Source organism: Xenopus tropicalis, chromosome 6 (assembly GCF_000004195.4).
Source record: "Xenopus tropicalis strain Nigerian chromosome 6, UCB_Xtro_10.0, whole genome shotgun sequence".
In the NCBI taxonomy this organism is placed as follows: domain Eukaryota; kingdom Metazoa; phylum Chordata; class Amphibia; order Anura; family Pipidae; genus Xenopus; species Xenopus tropicalis.
Genome location: NC_030682.2, coordinates 876,226 through 894,520, shown reverse-complemented (window position 1 = coordinate 894,520; position 18,295 = coordinate 876,226). Strand labels below are relative to the sequence as shown.

Sequence of the window (18,295 nt, the reverse complement as noted above, 5' to 3'; positions counted from 1 at the left end):
GGGAGGGGTAATAGTGGATATGGGGGGGGAGGGGTAAGGATATGGGGGGGGGGATATGGGGGGGGGAGGGTAATATGGATATGGGGGGGGAGGGTAATAGTGGATATGGGGGGGAGGGGTAATAGTGGATATGGGGGGGGGGGAGGGGTAATAGTGGATATGGGGGGGGGGGAGGGGTAATAGTGGATATGGGGGGGAGGGGTAATAGTGGATATGGGGGGGGAGGGGTAATAGTGGATATGGGGGGGAGGGGTAATAGGGATATGGGGGGGGGGTAATAGTGGATATGGGGGGGAGGGGTAATAGTGGATATGGGGGGGGAGGGGTAATAGTGGATATGGGGGAGGGGTAATAGTGGATATGGGGGGGAGGGGTAATAGTGGATATGGGGGGGAGGGTAATAGTGGATATGGGGGGGAGGGGTAATAGTGGATATGGGGGGGGGGAGGGGTAATAGTGGATATGGTGGGGGGGAGGGGTATAGTGGATATGGGGGGGGAGGGGTAATAGTGGATATGGGGGGAGGGGTAATAGTGGATATGGGGGGGGAGGGGTAATAGTGGATATGGGGGGGAGGGTAATAGTGGATATGGGGGGGGAGGGGTAATAGTGGATATGGCGGGGGAGGGGTAATAGTGGATATGGGGGAGGGGTAAGGGATATGGGGGGGGGGGTAATAGTGGATATGGGGGGAGGTAATAGTGGATTATGGGGGGGAGGGTAATAGTGGGATATGGGGGGGGAGGGGTAATAGTGGATATGGGGGGGAGGGGTAATAGTGGATATGGAGGGGGAGGGTAATAGTGGATATGGGGGGGGAGGTAATAGTGGATATGGGGGGGGAGGGGTAATAGTGGATATGGGGGGGGAGGGTAATAGTGGATATGGGGGGGGAGGGGTAATAGTGGATATGGGGGGGGAAGGGTAATAGTGGATATGGGGGGAGGGGTAATAGTGGATATGGGGGGGGAGGGGTAATAGTGGATATGGGGGGGGAGGGGGTAATAGTGGATATGGGGGGGGGTAATAGTGGATATGGGGGGGAGGGGAGGGGTAATAGTGGATATGGGGGGGGGGAGGGGTAATAGTGGATATGGGGGGGGGGAGGTTACAGGAACTTACAGAGCAATCAATTAGTACCCAGCCCCCCCCCCCCAGCAGAGATTTGACTCCAACTCCCAGAATGCTGTGGGGCTGCACTAACTGTATAGAGAGGTGCGGGGCAGTAGCCATACAGCAGGGCGGGTAGGTAGGTGGGCGGGTCAGTAGGTGGGTCGGTAGGTACAGAGATACAGAGCTGAAGGGTTGGAAGCAGAGAAATGTCTGGCTCCGCCCATTCCCCCCCCTCCTGCTCAGCGGCCAATGGTACAGCCCGGCTCTACACTCGCCCCGCCCCCGCACCAGGAAGTCTAACGCCCCTTTCCCACAATACAGCGCGGCGGGATGTGACAGGAAGTGTTTCCGGGTCAGCGAGAGGCTCTGGGGTTCGGCTGTTCCGGGACAGAGAGGTAAGTGCCCCCCCCCCCCCGCCCCCGCCCTGTCCGTGTGTCCCGGTACCGGCCCCTCCCCCCCCGGGAACATCTGCCGACCCCTCTCCCCCCCCCCAGTCAGATTAGATGGTCAGCCTTTGGGAACAGCAGTTTCAGATCTTGCCACAGATTCCCCATTGGATGTAGATCTGGGCTGTGATTGGGCCAGTCTAACACATGGATATGTTTAACCCATTGTTGCCCTGGCTTTATGTTTAGGGTCGTTGCCCTGCTGGAAGGGGAACCTCCGCCCCAGTCTCAAGTCTTTTGCAGACTCCAAGAGGTTTTCTTCCAAGATTGCCCTGTATTTGGCTCCATCCATCTTCCCATCAACTCTGACCAGCTTCCCTGTCCCTGCTGAAGCCTCCCCAGAGCATGATGCTGCCCCCCCATATGTGACAGTGGGGATGGGGGGGTCAGAGTGATGTGCAGGGTTAGTTTCCGCCACACATAGCGTTTTGCATTTTGGCCAAAAAGTTCCATTTTGGTCTCATCTGACCAGAGCACCTTCTCCCACATGTTTGCTGCCCCCCCCACATGGCTTGTGGCAAACTGCAAACGGGACTTCTTATGGGTTTCTGGTAACAATGGCTTTCTTCTTGTAACAACCTATTCTCAGAATCCCCTCTCCTTATATTAAACCCACACGAGTCTATAACCTGAAAATAAAAATCCATGTTCCCTCCATGTTTATCCAGGGAATGTTTAGCTATGGCCGATTATTGGTATCCCCTCTCCCTATGGCCGATTATTGGTATCCCCTCTCCCTATGGCCGATTATTGGTATCCCCTCTCCCTATGGCCGATTATTGGTATCCCCTCTCCCTATGGCCGATTATTGGTATCCCCTCTCTCCCTATGGCCGATTATTGGTATCCCCCCTCCCTATGGCCGATTTGGTACCCCCTCTCCCTATGGCCGATTTGGTACCCCCTCTCCCTATGGCCGATTATTGGTATCCCCTCTCCCTATGGCCGATTATTGGTACCCCCTCTCCCTATGGCCGATTATTGGTATCCCCTCTCCCTATGGCCGATTATTGGTACCCCCTCTCCCTATGGCCGATTATTGGTATCCCCTCTCCCTATGGCCGATTATTGGTATCCCCTCTCTCCCTATGGCCGATTATTGGTATCCCCTCTCCCTATGGCCGATTATTGGTACCCCCTCTCCCTATGGCCGATTATTGGTATCCCCTCTCCCTATGGCCGATTATTGGTATCCCCTCTCCCTATGGCCGATTATTGGTACCCCCTCTCCCTATGGCCGATTATTGGTATCCCCTCTCCCTATGGCCGATTATTGGTATCCCCTCTCTCCCTATGGCCGATTATTGGTATCCCCTCTCCCTATGGCCGATTATTGGTACCCCCTCTCCCTATGGCCGATTATTGGTATCCCCTCTCCCTATGGCCGATTATTGGTATCCCCTCTCCCTATGGCCGATTATTGGTATCCCCTCTCCCTATGGCCGATTATTGGTATCCCCTCTCCCTATGGCCGATTATTGGTACCCCCTCTCCCTATGGCCGATTTGGTACCCCCTCTCCCTATGGCCGATTTGGTACCCCCTCTCCCTATGGCCGATTTGGTACCCCCTCTCCCTATGGCTGATAGATGTTCATGCGCTTTTCCAACCGTTTTACCTATATACTGGGCTCCACATTCACATGTAATCAGATATATCACCTTATGTGAAGTGCAATTAAAGTACAGGTATGGGATCCCTTATCCGGAAACCCATTATCCAGAAAGCTCTGAATTACGGTAAACCCGTCTCCCATAGACTCCATTTTAATCAAATAATTCAGAATTTTAAAACTGATTTCCTTTTTCTCTGTAGTAATAAAACAGTATCTGTACTTGATCCCAACTAAGATATAATTACCCCTTATTGGGGCAGAACAGCCCTATTGGGTTTATTTAATGGTTAAATGATTCCCTTTTCTCTGTAATAATAAAACAGTACCTGTACTTGATCCCAACTAAGATATAATTACCCCTTATTGGGGCAGAACAGCCCTATTGGGTTTATTTCATGGTTAAATGATTCCCTTTTCTCTGTAATAATAAAACAGTACCTGTACTTGATCCCAACTAAGATATAATTACCCCTTATTGGGGGCAGAACAGCCCTATTGGGTTTATTTCATGGTTAAATGATTCCCTTTTCTCTGTAATAATAAAACAGTACCTGTACTTGATCCCAACTAAGATATAATTACCCCTTATTGGGGGCAGAACAGTCCTATTGGGTTTATTTAATGGTTAAATGATTCCCTTTTCTCTGTAATAATAAAACAGTACCTGTACTTGATCCCAACTAAGATATAATTACCCCTTATTGGGGCAGAACAGCCCTATTGGGTTTATTTAATGGTTAAATGATTCCCTTTTCTCTGTAATAATAAAACAGTACCTGTACTTGATCCCAACTAAGATATAATTACCCCTTATTGGGGGCAGAACAGCCCTATTGGGTTTATTTCATGGTTAAATGATTCCCTTTTCTCTGTAATAATAAAACAGTACCTGTACTTGATCCCAACTAAGATATAATTACCCCTTATTGGGGCAGAACAGTCCTATTGGGTTTATTTCATGGTTAAATGATTCCCTTTTCTCTGTAATAATAAAACAGTACCTGTACTTGATCCCTACTAAGATATAATTACCCCTTATTGGGGCAGAACAGCCCTATTGGGTTTATTTCATGGTTAAATGATTCCCTTTTCTCTGTAATAATAAAACAGTACCTGTACTTGATCCCAACTAAGATATAATTACCCCTTATTGGGGCAGAACAGCCCTATTGGGTTTATTTCATGGTTAAATGATTCCCTTTTCTCTGTAATAATAAAACAGTACCTGTACTTGATCCCAACTAAGATATAATTACCCCTTATTGGGGGCAGAACAGTCCTATTGGGTTTATTTCATGGTTAAATGGTTCCCTTTTCTCTGTAATAATAAAACAGTACCTGTACTTGATCCCAACTAAGATATAATTACCCCTTATTGGGGCAGAACAGCCCTATTGGGTTTATTTCATGGTTAAATGATTCCCTTTCTCTGTAATAATAAAACAGTACCTGTACTTGATCCCAACTAAGATATAATTACCCCTTATTGGGGCAGAACAGCCCTATTGGGTTTATTTCATGGTTAAATGATTCCCTTTCTCTGTAATAATAAAACAGTACCTGTACTTGATCCCAACTAAGATATAATTACCCCTTATTGGGGCAGAACAGCCCTATTGGGTTTATTTAATGGTTAAATGATTCCCTTTTCTCTGTAATAATAAAACAGTACCTGTACTTGATCCCAACTAAGATATAATTACCCCTTATTGGGGGCAGAACAGCCCTATTGGGTTTATTTCATGGTTAAATGATTCCCTTTTCTCTGTAATAATAAAACAGTACCTGTACTTGATCCCAACTAAGATATAATTACCCCTTATTGGGGGCAGAACAGCCCTATTGGGTTTATTTCATGGTTAAATGATTCCCTTTCTCTGTAATAATAAAACAGTACCTGTACTTGATCCCAACTAAGATATAATTACCCCTTATTGGGGCAGAACAGCCCTATTGGGTTTATTTAATGGTTAAATGATTCCCTTTTCTCTGTAATAATAAAACAGTACCTGTACTTGATCCCAACTAAGATATAATTACCCCTTATTGGGGACAGAACAGCCCTATTGGGTTTATTTAATGGTTAAATGATTCCCTTTTCTCTGTAATAATAAAACAGTACCTGTACTTGATCCCAACTAAGATATAATTACCCCTTATTGGGGGCAGAACAGCCCTATTGGGTTTATTTAATGGTTAAATGATTCCCTTTTCTCTGTAATAATAAAACAGTACCTGTACTTGATCCCAACTAAGATATAAATAATCCTTATTGGATGCAAAACAATCCTATTGGGTTTAATTAATGTATTGATTTTTAATAGATTTAATGTATGGAGATCCAAATTACGGAAAAAACCCTTATCCGGAATACCCTTGGTCCCGAGCATTCTGGATAACGGGTCCTGTACCTGTACTGTTTAATAACATATATTTTCCCAGTGTGTATATATATATATATTGAGATGTTTTACATCTGTTTCTCCCACAGTGATAATTCCCATTATTTGTGAGCCAAGAGGAATCCCTGTTAGAGACCTACAGACTCCGGGTAAGTCGGGAGCAAGATCTCTATAGAGAAAGGAAGGTTTCTTATCCCAGATAGCGGCCAGCACAGGATCCTCTAGCAAGATCCCCAATACTTCATAATACTACGTTTAATATGATGGGAGTCGTTATTGTAACTCATACAAATCCCCATTTTAGATGTTATTATGTTATTACCAAACTGTGTAGCAGCTTTATCGCTCCCTTTGTCCCTCAATAAGTCGTTCCTATTACTGGCGGCTACTGCTCGTCCATACGCGGATTCTATCTGTACTATAGCGCCTTTGTAGGAAGCAATCCCATAATTCCATAGTTTGAGCATGAAAGGCGTCCCATGTAGAACAGATCCGACGCAGGCGTAGAAACTGCCCCACTGGGACCCCCCTTACAGTTTGCTGGGTGAGAGCTTTCATAGTGTAATAGTGTTACATGTGATAGGTTTCCTATATACAGTGGTGTGAAAAACTATTTGCCCCCTTCCTGATTCCTTATTCTTTTGCATGTTTGTCACACAAAATGTTTCTGCTCATCAAACACATGTAACTATTAGTCAAAGATAACACAAGTAAACACAAAATGCAGTTTTTAAATGAGGGTTTTTATTATTTAGGGAGAAAAAAAATCCAAACCTACATGGCCCTGTGTGAAAAAGTAATTGCCCCCTGAACCTAATAACTGGTTGGGCCACCCTTAGCAGCAATAACTGCAATCAAGCGTTTGCGATAACTTGCAACGAGTCTTTTACAGCGCTCTGGAGGAATTTTGGCCCACTCATCTTTGCAGAATTGTTGTAATTCAGCTTTATTTGAGGGTTTTCTAGCAGGAACCGCCTTTTTAAGGTCATGCCACAACATCTCAATAGGATTCAGGTCAGGACTTTGACTAGGCCACTCCAAAGTCTTCATTTTGTTTTTCTTCAGCCATTCAGAGGTGGATTTGCTGGTGTGTTTTGGGTCATTGTCCTGCTGCAGCACCCAAGATCGCTTCAGCTTGAGTTGACGAACAGATGGCCGGACATTCTCCTTCAGGATTTTTTGGTAGACAGTAGAATTCATGGTTCCATCTATCACAGCAAGCCTTCCAGGTCCTGAAGCAGCAAAACAACCCCAGACCATCACACTACCACCACCATATTTTACTGTTGGTATGATGTTCTTTTTCTGAAATGCTGTGTTACTTTTACGCCAGATGTAACGGGACACGCACCTTCCAAAAAGTTCAACTTTTGTCTCGTCGGTCCACAAGGTATTTTCCCAAAAGTCTTGGCAATCATTGAGATGTTTTTTAGCAAAATTGAGACAAGCCATAATGTTCTTTTTGCTTAAAAGTGGTTTGCGCCTTGGAAATCTGCCATGCAGGCCGTTTTTGCCCAGTCTCTTTCTTATGGTGGAGTCGTGAACACTGACCTTAATTGAGGCAAGTGAGGCCTGCAGTTCTTTAGATGTTGTCCTGGGGTCTTTTGTGGCCTCTCGGATGAGTTGTCTCTGCGCTCTTGGGGTAATTTTGGTCGGCCGGCCACTCCTGGGAAGGTTCACCACTGTTCCATGTTTTTGCCATTTGTGGATAATGGCTCTCACTGTGGTTCGCTGGAGTCCCAAAGCTTTAGAAATGGCTTTATAACCTTTACCAGACTGATAGATCTCAATTACTTTTGTTCTCATTTGTTCCTCAATTTCTTTGGATCTTGGCATGATGTGTAGCTTTTGAGGTGCTTTTGGGCTACTTCTCTGTGTCAGGTAGCTCCTATTTAAGTGATTTCTTGATTGAAACAGGTGTGGCAGTAATCAGGCCTGGGGGTGACTACACAAATTGGACTCAGGTGGGATAAACCACAGTTAAGTTATTTTTTAACAAGGGGGGCAATTACTTTTTCACACAGGGCCATGTAGATTTGGAGTTTTTTTCTCCCTTAATAACGTAAACCTTCATTTAAAAACTGCATTTTGTGTTCAATTATGTTATCTTTGACTAATAGTTAACGGTTTTTGATGAGCAGAAACATTTAAGTGCGACAAACATGCAAAAGAATAAGAAATCAGGAAGGGGGCAAATAGTTTTTCACACCACTGTAGATCCATGTGTGCCCCAGTGTTGGGGGGTGTTAATGAAACATGAAATTGTGGGTACATGTGACTCACAGGTGAAAGTAACCCTATTATTACAAAAATTAACAAATTCCCTGAGTGAAATATCATCCCCATCCCAGATCCCCAGACAATCCTCTATATAGCGAAACAAACACACAAGTTGTGACCTATGGGGGTTAGACGATCCAAACACGTGGAGCCTCTCCCACCTACCCATAAAGAGACTGGCATACGTAGGGGCAAAGGAAGCCCCCATGGGGCCCCTCGTCTCTGGAGGTAAAACTGCCCATCAAACATAAAATAATTGGAATTAAGTAAAAATTCAGTGGATGAAAGAATAAAATCTCTCTCCCCAAACTGTATGGCCTGCAGGCCGTATTCATGTTCTGTGACACTACATCCAACCACCCATAAGTGTCTTTCCACTCTGTGTGTCACTCTCAGGTAGGTAAGGGTTCCACTGTAGGGCATAGTCACTTACCTACATAGCCGGACAGTCTCTGGCCCAAACACCCTATATGGCTACTGTGGCCCAAACACCCTATATGGCTACTGTGGCCCAAACACCCTATATGGCTACTGTGGCCCAAACACCCTATATGGCTACTGTGGCCCAAACACCCTATATGGCTACTGTAGCCCAAACACCCCTATATGGCTACTGTAGCCCAAACACCCTATATGGCTACTGTGGCCCAAACACCCTATATGGCTACTGTGGCCCAAACACCCTATATGGCTACTGTAGCCCAAACACCCTATATGGCTACTGTAGCCCAAACACCCTATATGGCTACTGTGGCCCAAACACCCTATATGGCTACTGTGGCCCAAACACCCTATATGGCTACTGTAGCCCAAACACCCTATATGGCTACTGTGGCCCAAACACCCTATATGGCTACTGTGGCCCAAACACCCTATATGGCTACTGTGGCTCGTCCCTTGACATCAGCGACTTATGAACCTTCGGCAGGATATGTAAAATTGGAATCACTGGGTGATCGCACCTCAAAAATTCCGGCACCCCCCTGAGTCAGCACCCCCCTGAGTCCGCACCCCCCCGAGTCGGCCCCCCCTGAGTCCGCACCCCCCTGAGTCGGCACCCCCCCGAGTCGGCCCCCCCTGAGTCCGCACCCCATTCCCCCTGAGTCGGCACCCCCTGAGTCGGCCCCCCCTGAGTCCGCACCCCATTCCCCCTGAGTCGGCCCCCCCTGAGTCGGCCCCCCCTGAGTCGGCCCCCCCTGAGTCGGCCCCCCATTCCCCTGACTGTAAGGGACCCATTAATCTCTCTGTAACATTATTAGTGGGGTCACTATTCAGTTGCACACAGGTCTCTGTGTCACTCAGTTGCCTCATCACCTCATTAATATAACGGGGGGCACCTAACCCAACTACTGCCCCCCCGTATCCGCCCCCTTAATAACAATATTCTGCACTTAGAGCGCTGACAGCCTCCCAGAGAGTCTCGGACATTTCCGTGTTTCCCTCCATGTTGAACAAACCAATACCCCCTGTGCCGGGTTATTACTCTCATTTACTGACTGAGTTTAATGTTATTTAGTGTGAATGTTACTCCGTATATAGTTTATTCACTTCCGGTCTAAATCTCTCACCGACTCCCCAGGGTGTCTCTCTGTGTCTCTCTGTCTGTCTGTCTCTCTGTGTGCCCCTCTGCCCGTCTCTCTCTCTGTGCCCCTCTGCCCGTCTCTCTCTCTCTGTGCCCCTCTGCCCGTCTCTCTCTCTGTGCCCCTCTGCCCATCTCTCTCTCTCTCTGTGCCCCTCTGCCCGTCACTCTCTGTGCCCCTCTGCCCGTCACTCTCTGTGCCCCTCTGCCCGTCTCTCTCTGCGCCCCTCTGCCCGTCTCTCTGTGCCCGTCTCTCTCTGTGCCCGTCTGCCCGTCTCTCTGTGCCCGTCTCTCTCTGTGCCCGTCTGCCCGTCTCTTTGTGCCCCTCTGCCCTTCTCTCTCTCTCTGTGCCCGTCTGCCCGTCTCTTTGTGCCCCTCTGCCCTTCTCTCTCTCTCTGTGCCCGTCTCTCTTTGTGCCCCTCTGCCCGTCTCTCTCTGTGCCCCTCTGCCCTTCTCTCTCTCTCTGTGCCCGTCTCTCTTTGTGCCCCTCTGCCCGTCTCTCTCTCTCTGTGCCCGTCTCTCTTTGTGCCCCTCTGCCCGTCTCTCTCTCTGTGCCCCTCTGCCCGTCTCTTTGTGCCCCTCTGCCCTTCTCTCTCTCTCTGTGCCCGTCTCTCTTTGTGCCCCTCTGCCCGTCTCTCTCTGTGCCCCTCTGCCCGTCGCTCTCTCTCTGCCCCTCTGCCAGTCTCTCTCTCTGTGCCCCTCTGCCCGTCTCTCTCTGTGCCCCTCTGCCCGTCTCTCTCTGTGCCCCTCTGCCCGTCTCTCTCTGTGCCCCTCTGCCAGTCTCTCTCTGTGCCCCTCTGCCAGTCTCTCTCTGTGCCCCTCTGCCCGTCTCTCTCTGTGCCCCTCTGCCCGTCTCTCTCTGTGCCCCTCTGCCCGTCTCTCTCTCTGTGCCCCTCTGCCCGTCTCTCTCTCTGTGCCCCTCTGCCCGTCTCTCTCTCTGTGCCCCTCTGCCCGTCTCTCTCTCTGTGCCCCTCTGCCCGTCTCTCTCTCTCTGTGCCCCTCTGCCCGTCTCTCTCTCTCTGTGCCCCTCTGCCCGTCTCTCTCTCTGTGCCCCTCTGCCCGTCTCTCTCTCTGTGCCCCTCTGCCCGTCTCTCTCTCTCTCTCTCTCTCTCTCTCTGTGCCCCTCTGCCCGTCTCTCTCTCTCTCTCTCTGTGCCCCTCTGCCCGTCTCTCTCTCTCTCTCTCTCTGTGCCCCTCTGCCCGTCTCTCTCTCTCTCTCTCTGTGCCCCTCTGCCCGTCTCTCTCTCTCTCTCTGTGCCCCTCTGCCCGTCTCTGTCTCTCTCTCTCTGTGCCCCTCTGCCCGTCTCTCTCTCTCTCTCTCTCTCTGTGCCCCTCTGCCCGTCTCTCTCTCTCTCTGTGCCCGTCTCTCTCTCTGTGCCCCTCTGCCCGTCTCTCTCTGCTGAACCAGCCACAACTGGGGGGCAGGATCTGCTGGTTCTGTTTCTGAGGGTTTTAGAGTGTCAGCTCTGCTGGTGCAGGCGTTGATTTGGGGGGAATGCTCTGCATTGTATTCATTGGCTGTCTCTTATTTCCCAGAGTTCCCAGTGACGCCTCCTGATTCCCAGTTTGAAGGGAACCGATCTCAGGTGAGTGTGAGTGTTCACCTCCAGGGGTAAGAGAGGGGGGCCCTGTGGTACCTCCAGGGGTAAGAGATGGGGGGGGCGGCCCTGTGGTACCTCCAGGGGTAAGAGATGGTGGGGCCCTGTGGTACCTCCAGGGGCTAAGAGAGAGGGGGGGCCCTATGGTTCCTGGAGGGGGGCCCTGTGGTACCTCCAGGGGCTAAGAGAGGGGGGGCCCTATGGTTCCTGGAGGGGGGCCCTATGGAAGGGCCTTTCCTTACAGACTGGTTGGCAGTTAGGGATGCGGCGGACTGGGTGCCAGGGGTCCCTGTTGGGTCGGGCACCATGGAATAACATGCGGTTTGTTTGGGGTCCCTGCAGGAATCGGGGGGCAGGAAGAGCCGCACAAGATGCAGGGGAAAGAGCGAAGCGCCACAGCCCTTGATGGATGGGTGGCCACGCGCCAGACACTCGTCGCCGGCGGTAACCAGGAGACAGATGGGCCCCCGGGGGGCGCCGGAGGCCAGTACTTGTGCATGGAGTGCAACGAAACCTTCAATAGTAAAGTCCAACTGAGCTCCCACCGGCAGAGCCACGTGGCCAAGAAGCCTTTCATGTGTTCCTACTGTGGGAGGGGCTTCCACCACCAGGTCTTCCTACAGGTGCACGAGAGGAGCCACGAGGGAGGAGCCAGTTCCGCCCATTTACCTGCAGCCAAGCCAATCGCCTCAAGGGTCATATCCACCCGGAGCTGTAGGAACGTTCCCCCTTTAACCTCCAACAGTGTCAGCGCTGCTAAGCCCGCCCCCAGCCACGCCCACTTCCTGCTCAACTCGCTGGTGCAGTTCCGCCAGGAGAACGGGAGCCAGCCAAGCCCCTCCCCCAGGGAATGCCCCACCCGCCTCAGCCGGTGCCAGCCCGGTGCCCCGAGGAAGGACGGCGCAGAGAGCCGACGTGCCCTCGAGTTGCGGGTTTCTAGCTTCTCCGACACCACGGTCCAATTGATCGATGCGTTTGGGAACTCGATAGAACTACTGACGGAGGTGTTCGGCTCCTACACACTGAATGGGCCCAAACCGGCCGGCGCCACAGGGACACACGTGGGTCAGACAGAACCGCTGTCTTCAGCTACGGCTCCCTGTGAGCAAAGATCCGACAGAACCCAGCGGGATACACTCGCCTCAAGTACCCGCCAGTCACCCCCTCTGCCCAACACTGACACCCCGACCATTTGCCCCTCAGAGTCGGACCTCCCCCCAGCTGGGGGCGTAGGTGGCGCTGCCCCCTCTACAACCAGTGAGAAGATGCCCAGCCGAGACCCAGCGGTTCCTCTGGTTGGAAGACACGCCGCTGATCCACTACCCAAGGAAACAGAACCAACAAGTGTAGCCCATTATCAGACCAGTACAGAACCAGTAGGCTCTATGGAGGCCATTACTGATTCCTCACCACCTACATCTTCCCAGTCTGTAGTTCCTGCCAAGGGGCATGATGGTCCTGGTTCTTGGCCAGTAGGAGACTCTCAGGGCACCACGAGTTACGAGACAGGGAGGGACGTGCCAAGGGAAAGTCCCAAAGATTCTGCCCCCGGCCTCTCAGAACTGGGTTCTCTGGCACAGACTGAGGGTCCCAGCGGGTCAGGCCCAGGGGCTTTCCCAGAGAATAAAGGCAACATTGTCACTGAGCAAGAAGACAACAGCAGCCTATCGGCAAAGAGCACTCTCCTGCCACGTGAGGGAGGAGTAACTAGCAGTTTAGTGGCACCAGATGCCCCGCCAGAGAGTGTGGGACTGTCAGTCAGAGCGGACTCAGAACAGGGTGTGGCACCAGTAGTGGGTGTGGCAAGCGCTGACCAGGCCGGGGGGTTATCGGGTGGCAGAAGGTTAGAGACAGACCATTCCGAGCAGGTTGGCGAGACAGACACGTGTCCCGTTGGCCTTCCTGCGCTCACGACTAACGCTGCAAAGACATCAAAACTAGACTCGCGGTCGGAGAAGGGCAGTGGTGGCTACAAGAACGTGCCGGGGCAGAACATACAGTCTGGGGTAAAAGCTGTGAGCCCTCTGCCAGTGAATATCAAACTGTCTCTTGTGCGAGACGCACACTCTCCAGCTATTGTCCAAGGCACCGAGACTCCTTCAGCAAATATTGGCGCCAGTGATGAGCAATGTGACTTGAGAGGAGAAGACTTGCCAAGTGAGAGACATGCTGGAAAGGTCTCGGAGTCAGACATTGCCGAAAACTCTCCGTCTCGACCCACAAAGAAAGCAGATTATGTGCCTAGAGATTCCGCTGCCTCTCGGTGCGGCCAGGACCCAACCCTTCCAGAGCCAAGTGAGAATGAAGTCTCAGACCCGAGCTCTCCGCAGCCTGACGGAACTACAACTCCCGGCAACGGTCTGAACCAAAACCCGGCCATTGTCGATCATGACTACAGTGACCAGAGAAGCGCTCTAGGAGACACCCCGGTTCTGAGCTCTCCAATAACAGCGGATCCATATGTGGAAAGTCCGATTACTACTGACGTTCATGATGTTCCGACTTTAGGAGAAGAGAAGAACAATACTCAGCTGGGGGGGCAGGTCGAGCAGGAACAGCATTCCTTAGATAAAAGGCCTGAAGGAGACATTCCAGGAAATGCTGAGAGAGATACAGAGGGTGGAACTGCCCTTGTTTTATCAAGGGATGGGGACCCCGGGGCTACTGTAGACTCCAAATCCCCTGACATGGACAGTAGGGACTCGGCATTACCAGGGGGGGTACAGCCTAAGAGAAGTGAAGGCAGGGAAGACATCTCTTTCAGTGAAGGCTCCAGGTGGGTCTCTCCTATGGAGGTCTCTTTCCAAGAGAAGGTAGTCATGCATGAAAACGAACAGGGGGCAAATGCCCAAACCTCTCATCAGAATGACGTATCCCCGCCCTGTGTAGGTGAGAGGAGTCTTAGTAAATACACTAGTGCCCCGTCAGAGACAGTCGTGCCAAACGCTGATGGTGTTGCTCTTAGAGACGCTGCTTCTGATGAAGTGGAACTGGGAGGGACAGTCCCGTGTTTCACAAGCGGGAAACGAGTAAAGGGAAACGAGTTAAAAGATTCTCCTTCACACGTCTCTTCCATCTGGTCCAAGAGTTCCGTGACTGCGATGGAGAGCGAGAGCTCCACGTGCCCCGTAAAGCAAGAGAGTGTTGAGAGTGTCAGTAATCCGCTGGAGCCAGAGGAACCCGATGAGAAAGCCAACAAGATGTACGGCTGCCCAAAGTGTGACAAGTTCTTCAAACTTCCCGTCCTTCTCGCCGGCCACATGAAATGTCACGCCTTGCACCTGTGTGTCACGTGTGGCTCCCCCATTCCGCACAAGTATAAAACCAAAAGGCTGGCCAAAAAGTGTCAGCAGTGCATCCAGAAAACCATCGTGAAAAGGCGCAGGGAACGCCTCCTTTTCCCACACTACTCGGAGGAGGAGGAGGACGAGGACATGGTCACATCTGGCATGGACTTTGCGTTGGACTTTATCGAGGATGCAGACATCACCCTGCCCTGTGACCCTGATACAGAGGGTGCGTTGGGTGCTGATCCTGCACCCGAGGCAGAATTAATGCAGCTGAAACGTCGGCGCACGAGGCAGAGAGCTAAGTCGGCTGGTTCCCTCGGCTTGGGCCCCAGTGCAGAACATTCCGGAGTTCAGAAGAAGAGAGGTGGCCAACCGAGCAAGGCCGATCTTATTCCCGCCACGGTCCCTAAAGTGTTCAAATGCTTGCAGTGCGGCTTGTCGTTCCTCCAGTCGGCGTCCATAGTGAAGCACATGAAGGAACATTCCGGGGCACAGACCCAACCCTGCAAGTGCTATTTAATTGTCCGACAGGGAGAGAAGCAGATCCTGAAGAAATGCAACGTGTGCCGGGAACATACTAAGGACACGGCATCGGATGCATCGCAGCTCTCAGATTCGCCCGTCTCTGGCTCAGAACTGGACCTTCCTACTGCAGGTCCCAAAAAGGGCATTAAACGTGCCCGAAAGGGGGATGCGGCCTACCGGAGAGCTAGTGAGAAGAAAATCCCCCAGAAGCGAGGAAAATATGCCCGGAAGTCCATGGCTCCTGTGGAGGAGGGCCACGATGAGCCGTATCTTGAGGAGCGTAGCCAGAGTCCATCCTTGGATGGAGAGTTAATATCCACTAGCTGGGAAGACTCTTTTGGTGAGGAAAGTTTCCCGGGAAGAGGTTCCCCCCACGAGAGATCCAGAGACCCACTTCTTAAGCCACATGTGTGCGAGGTGTGTGGCAAGTCCTTCCGGCTGCCTCGATACCTCCAGCTCCACATTGTCATGCACACGGGAACGCCATGCGAGTCCTGCGGCTGCCTGTTCCGCTTTAAGCGAAGAGCTGGGCGGCACTCCAAGAAATGTCGCTTGTGCAGGACGAGGGGTAAAGAGCAGGGGCTTCAGCCCGACACCATACTCGCTCAGAGTCCGCTTGTGGTACCTGACGCTCCTAAAGCTAAAGTCCTGAGCTCTTTACCCCACGGCAAACAGTCCAAAGCTCCCAACCAGGCCAAACGCGGCAAAGCATTTAAAGAGAAGAAATCACAGCTGTTGAAAGGGCCTTCAGGCCAATCCAGGAAGAGGAAACTGAGCCTAACCCAACCGGAGGAAGGCAAGAAGAAACCAAAGAGGGTGGAAGACCTTTCTCCGTCTACACCCAAAAAGAGGGGACGACCCCCTGGGAAGCCATCGACAGACAAAATGCTCTCAAGGCTAAAGACCTCTGCTATCAAATCGGAAAGCAAATCTATTGCGGTGAGCGGTGAGGGGCTACACCCCGGAGAAACGGCTAAAAGTTCTGTTAGTGGTGAAGGCAAACCCATCAAATCTGATGAAGTGCCGACCTACCAGATCCTACCCACCATGTCGATAAAGGAGGAGCCCAATGCGTCCGAGATATCAAGTTTCCTCTGCTCCGAGTGTGGGCAGAACTTTCCTTATAAGCATTTACTGGATAGTCACCTGCAGACTCATACGGGGGACCGCCCTTTCGCCTGCCCCGACTGTGACAAGCGCTTTGCCAAGATCAACCATCTCACCATCCACAAGCGCGTGCACACGGGAGTGCGCCCTCATGTCTGTTCCGTGTGCAACAGCAGCTTCAGGCAGAAATCCAGCCTCCTGGCCCATCGCTACACTCACGCCAACCAACCACCCCTCCTGGTCACCTTGTATGAATGTTCCATCTGCCTTAAGGAATTCAAGCAAAGCAGCGACCTGGAGGCTCATGAATGCAGTTTGCCCGTCGAGCCTCCTGTCCAGTGCAAGGACTGCGACCGCGTCTTCACCAACAAGGGCAGACTTGCCGTCCATAGCAGGGTGCACACAGAGCAGACATCATACCCTTGCCCCATATGTGAGAGGAGCTTTATCTACAAGGCCAACTTGGAGCGGCACCAGCAGAAGCACAAAGGCGAAAAGCCATTCTCTTGTGCCAAGTGTGGAGTCAGCTTCGCTCGGCGCAAGACGCTGGAACGCCACAAGCTTGCCCACGGGAAGAAAGGACTCTTCTCCTGTACCCACTGCAAGAAGCACTTCCTTCTCCAGAGCTGGCTCTTCAGGCACATGAAAATCTGCCAAGGAGTGGGCAAAGGAAAGGTTCTGAAGAGAAGGAAGAAGATCAAGGAAGATGTAGAAGTCTCCAGCACAGTCTCCTCAGAAGAAGCTGAGAAGAAGATGATCAAGGTCGAAAACAAAGAGCACAAAATAAAAAAACTGGTGAAAAGCAAATTGCCGGTGGAACCCAAGCACAGGTCGAAGGCGGTGGAGGGGGGCAAGGAGGAGAAGCTCAAACTGAAGGTGGCAAAAGCAGAGAAAGGAGCGATGAAGAAAAAGCTGACTGAAAGTAGCCAAGAGAAAGGAGAAGGGAGTGGAGTGGAAGAGGAGAAGAAAAGGCCAAACGAAGAAGAGAATGTAAAGAGAGAGAACAAGCAGGAGCAACTGAAAAAGGGGCCAAGGGATATTCTAGAAGGAACAAGCGCCAATGAGGGGAAACCGAAAGCCAGAGGTTCTACCCCTGCTAAGAAGGATATGCCTGGGGAGGAGAAGCAGAAGGCCAAGGGTGCCACCACGGCTAAAAAGGAGTTGGATGGGGAGCAGAAGAATGTCAGCGTGGACCCTTCCACCAATAAGGATCTGCTTGGCGACGAGAAGCCAACTGGCAAAGGTGCCACCACCACAAAGCCAGTGGGGGAAGAAAAGCAGAAGGGCAGAAATGTCACCCCAGCAAAGAAGGAACTAATCGGAGATGAGAAGCTGCCGAGGGCAAAAGGCACCCCCCCAGTAAAGAAGCCACGACTCGAGAGCAACCCAAAGGTGTCTACTCCTGATAGGATGAGGAAAGAGGGAGGGAAAGGAAAGGAGCCTCAGGGGAAGCTTAGTTATGGCACGGGCAAGAAGTGAGGGGGGGTATAAAGGGTGATGGGGGCAGATATGTCATGTTCCTACACAGGCCAAGGCCCTGGCAGGCTTCCTACTGAGAGCAGGTCCCACCCCAATGGCTTCTCTCTACGTGTCAGCTGACTTTCATTTTAATTAATAAATATGTTTTGGTTTTGAGCGATTATTGTGATCATTTGGAGTTTCCCCTACTCCCCGGGCCTTGATTGGCTGGGACCTTGCACCAGTCCCGTTGTGCACCACTCAGCTCATGGCTTTCATTCTCTGACCTGGCGCAGACGGTTCCAAACCAGTTGCTGGTTGGTTGTTACTGCCACTGTGCAATTTAGCAGCTTTGTTTGTAAATTAGCCCCAGGGTGAGGTGTAGTTGGCCCCTGCCGCGGGGGAGGTGTAGTTGGGCCCTGCCGCGGGGGAGGTGTAGTTGGGCCCCGCCGCGGGGGAGGTGTAGTTGCGCCCTGCCGCAGGGGGAGGTGTAGTTGGGCCCTGCCGCGGGGGAGGTGTAGTTGGGCCCCGCCGCGGGGGAGGTGTAGTTGCGCCCTGCCGCAGGGGGAGGTGTAGTTGGGCCCTGCCGCGGGGGAGGTGTAGTTGGGCCCCGCCGCGGGGGAGGTGTAGTTGCGCCCTGCCGCAGGGGGAGGTGTAGTTGGGCCCCGCCGCGGGGGAGGTGTAGTTGGGCCCCGCCGCGGGGGAGGTGTAGTTGCGCCCTGCTGTCCTGGGAAGCATTTTGGGGTCTATCTTTTTACTGCACACAGTGATGGGGCCCATAGATCCCTGACGCTAAATTCCATTGTGTCTGTGAGGGTCTCGAGATGGTGGGCTAGAGATACAGCACCCACCCCGGCACCCACACCAGCACCCTATAGGAGAACT

General features: G+C 51.7%; 1 protein-coding gene across 3 annotated transcripts; it reads left to right on the top strand.

Annotated features, from left to right (window-relative positions):
* Window positions 1-1,404: 1,404 nt before the first annotated feature.
* Window positions 1,405-17,587, top strand: znf605 (zinc finger protein 605). Of its 3 annotated transcripts, XM_031903139.1 has the most exons (5): window positions 1,405-1,508; window positions 5,664-5,723; window positions 10,969-11,018; window positions 11,373-17,083; window positions 17,132-17,587. In XM_031903139.1, the coding sequence occupies exons 4-5, from the start codon at window positions 11,402-11,404 to the stop codon at window positions 17,429-17,431; spliced, it is 5,982 nt and encodes a 1,993-aa protein (XP_031758999.1). In that variant the 5' UTR covers window positions 1,405-1,508; window positions 5,664-5,723; window positions 10,969-11,018; window positions 11,373-11,401; the 3' UTR covers window positions 17,432-17,587. The 3 variants fall into 3 exon arrangements, with proteins under 3 accessions (XP_031758999.1, NP_001090653.1, XP_031758998.1); NM_001097184.1 differs by having other exon boundaries at window positions 1,466-1,508; window positions 11,373-17,587; XM_031903138.1 differs by lacking the exons at window positions 1,405-1,508; window positions 5,664-5,723 and adding an exon at window positions 6,836-6,863 and having other exon boundaries at window positions 11,373-17,587.
* The last annotated feature ends 708 nt before the right edge of the window (window positions 17,588-18,295 follow it).

Bases quoted from the DNA above. Each gene is read 5' to 3' on its own strand.
- znf605 (NM_001097184.1), top strand. From the start codon at position 11,402: ATGCAGGGGAAAGAGCGAAGCGCCACAGCCCTTGATGGATGGGTGGCC.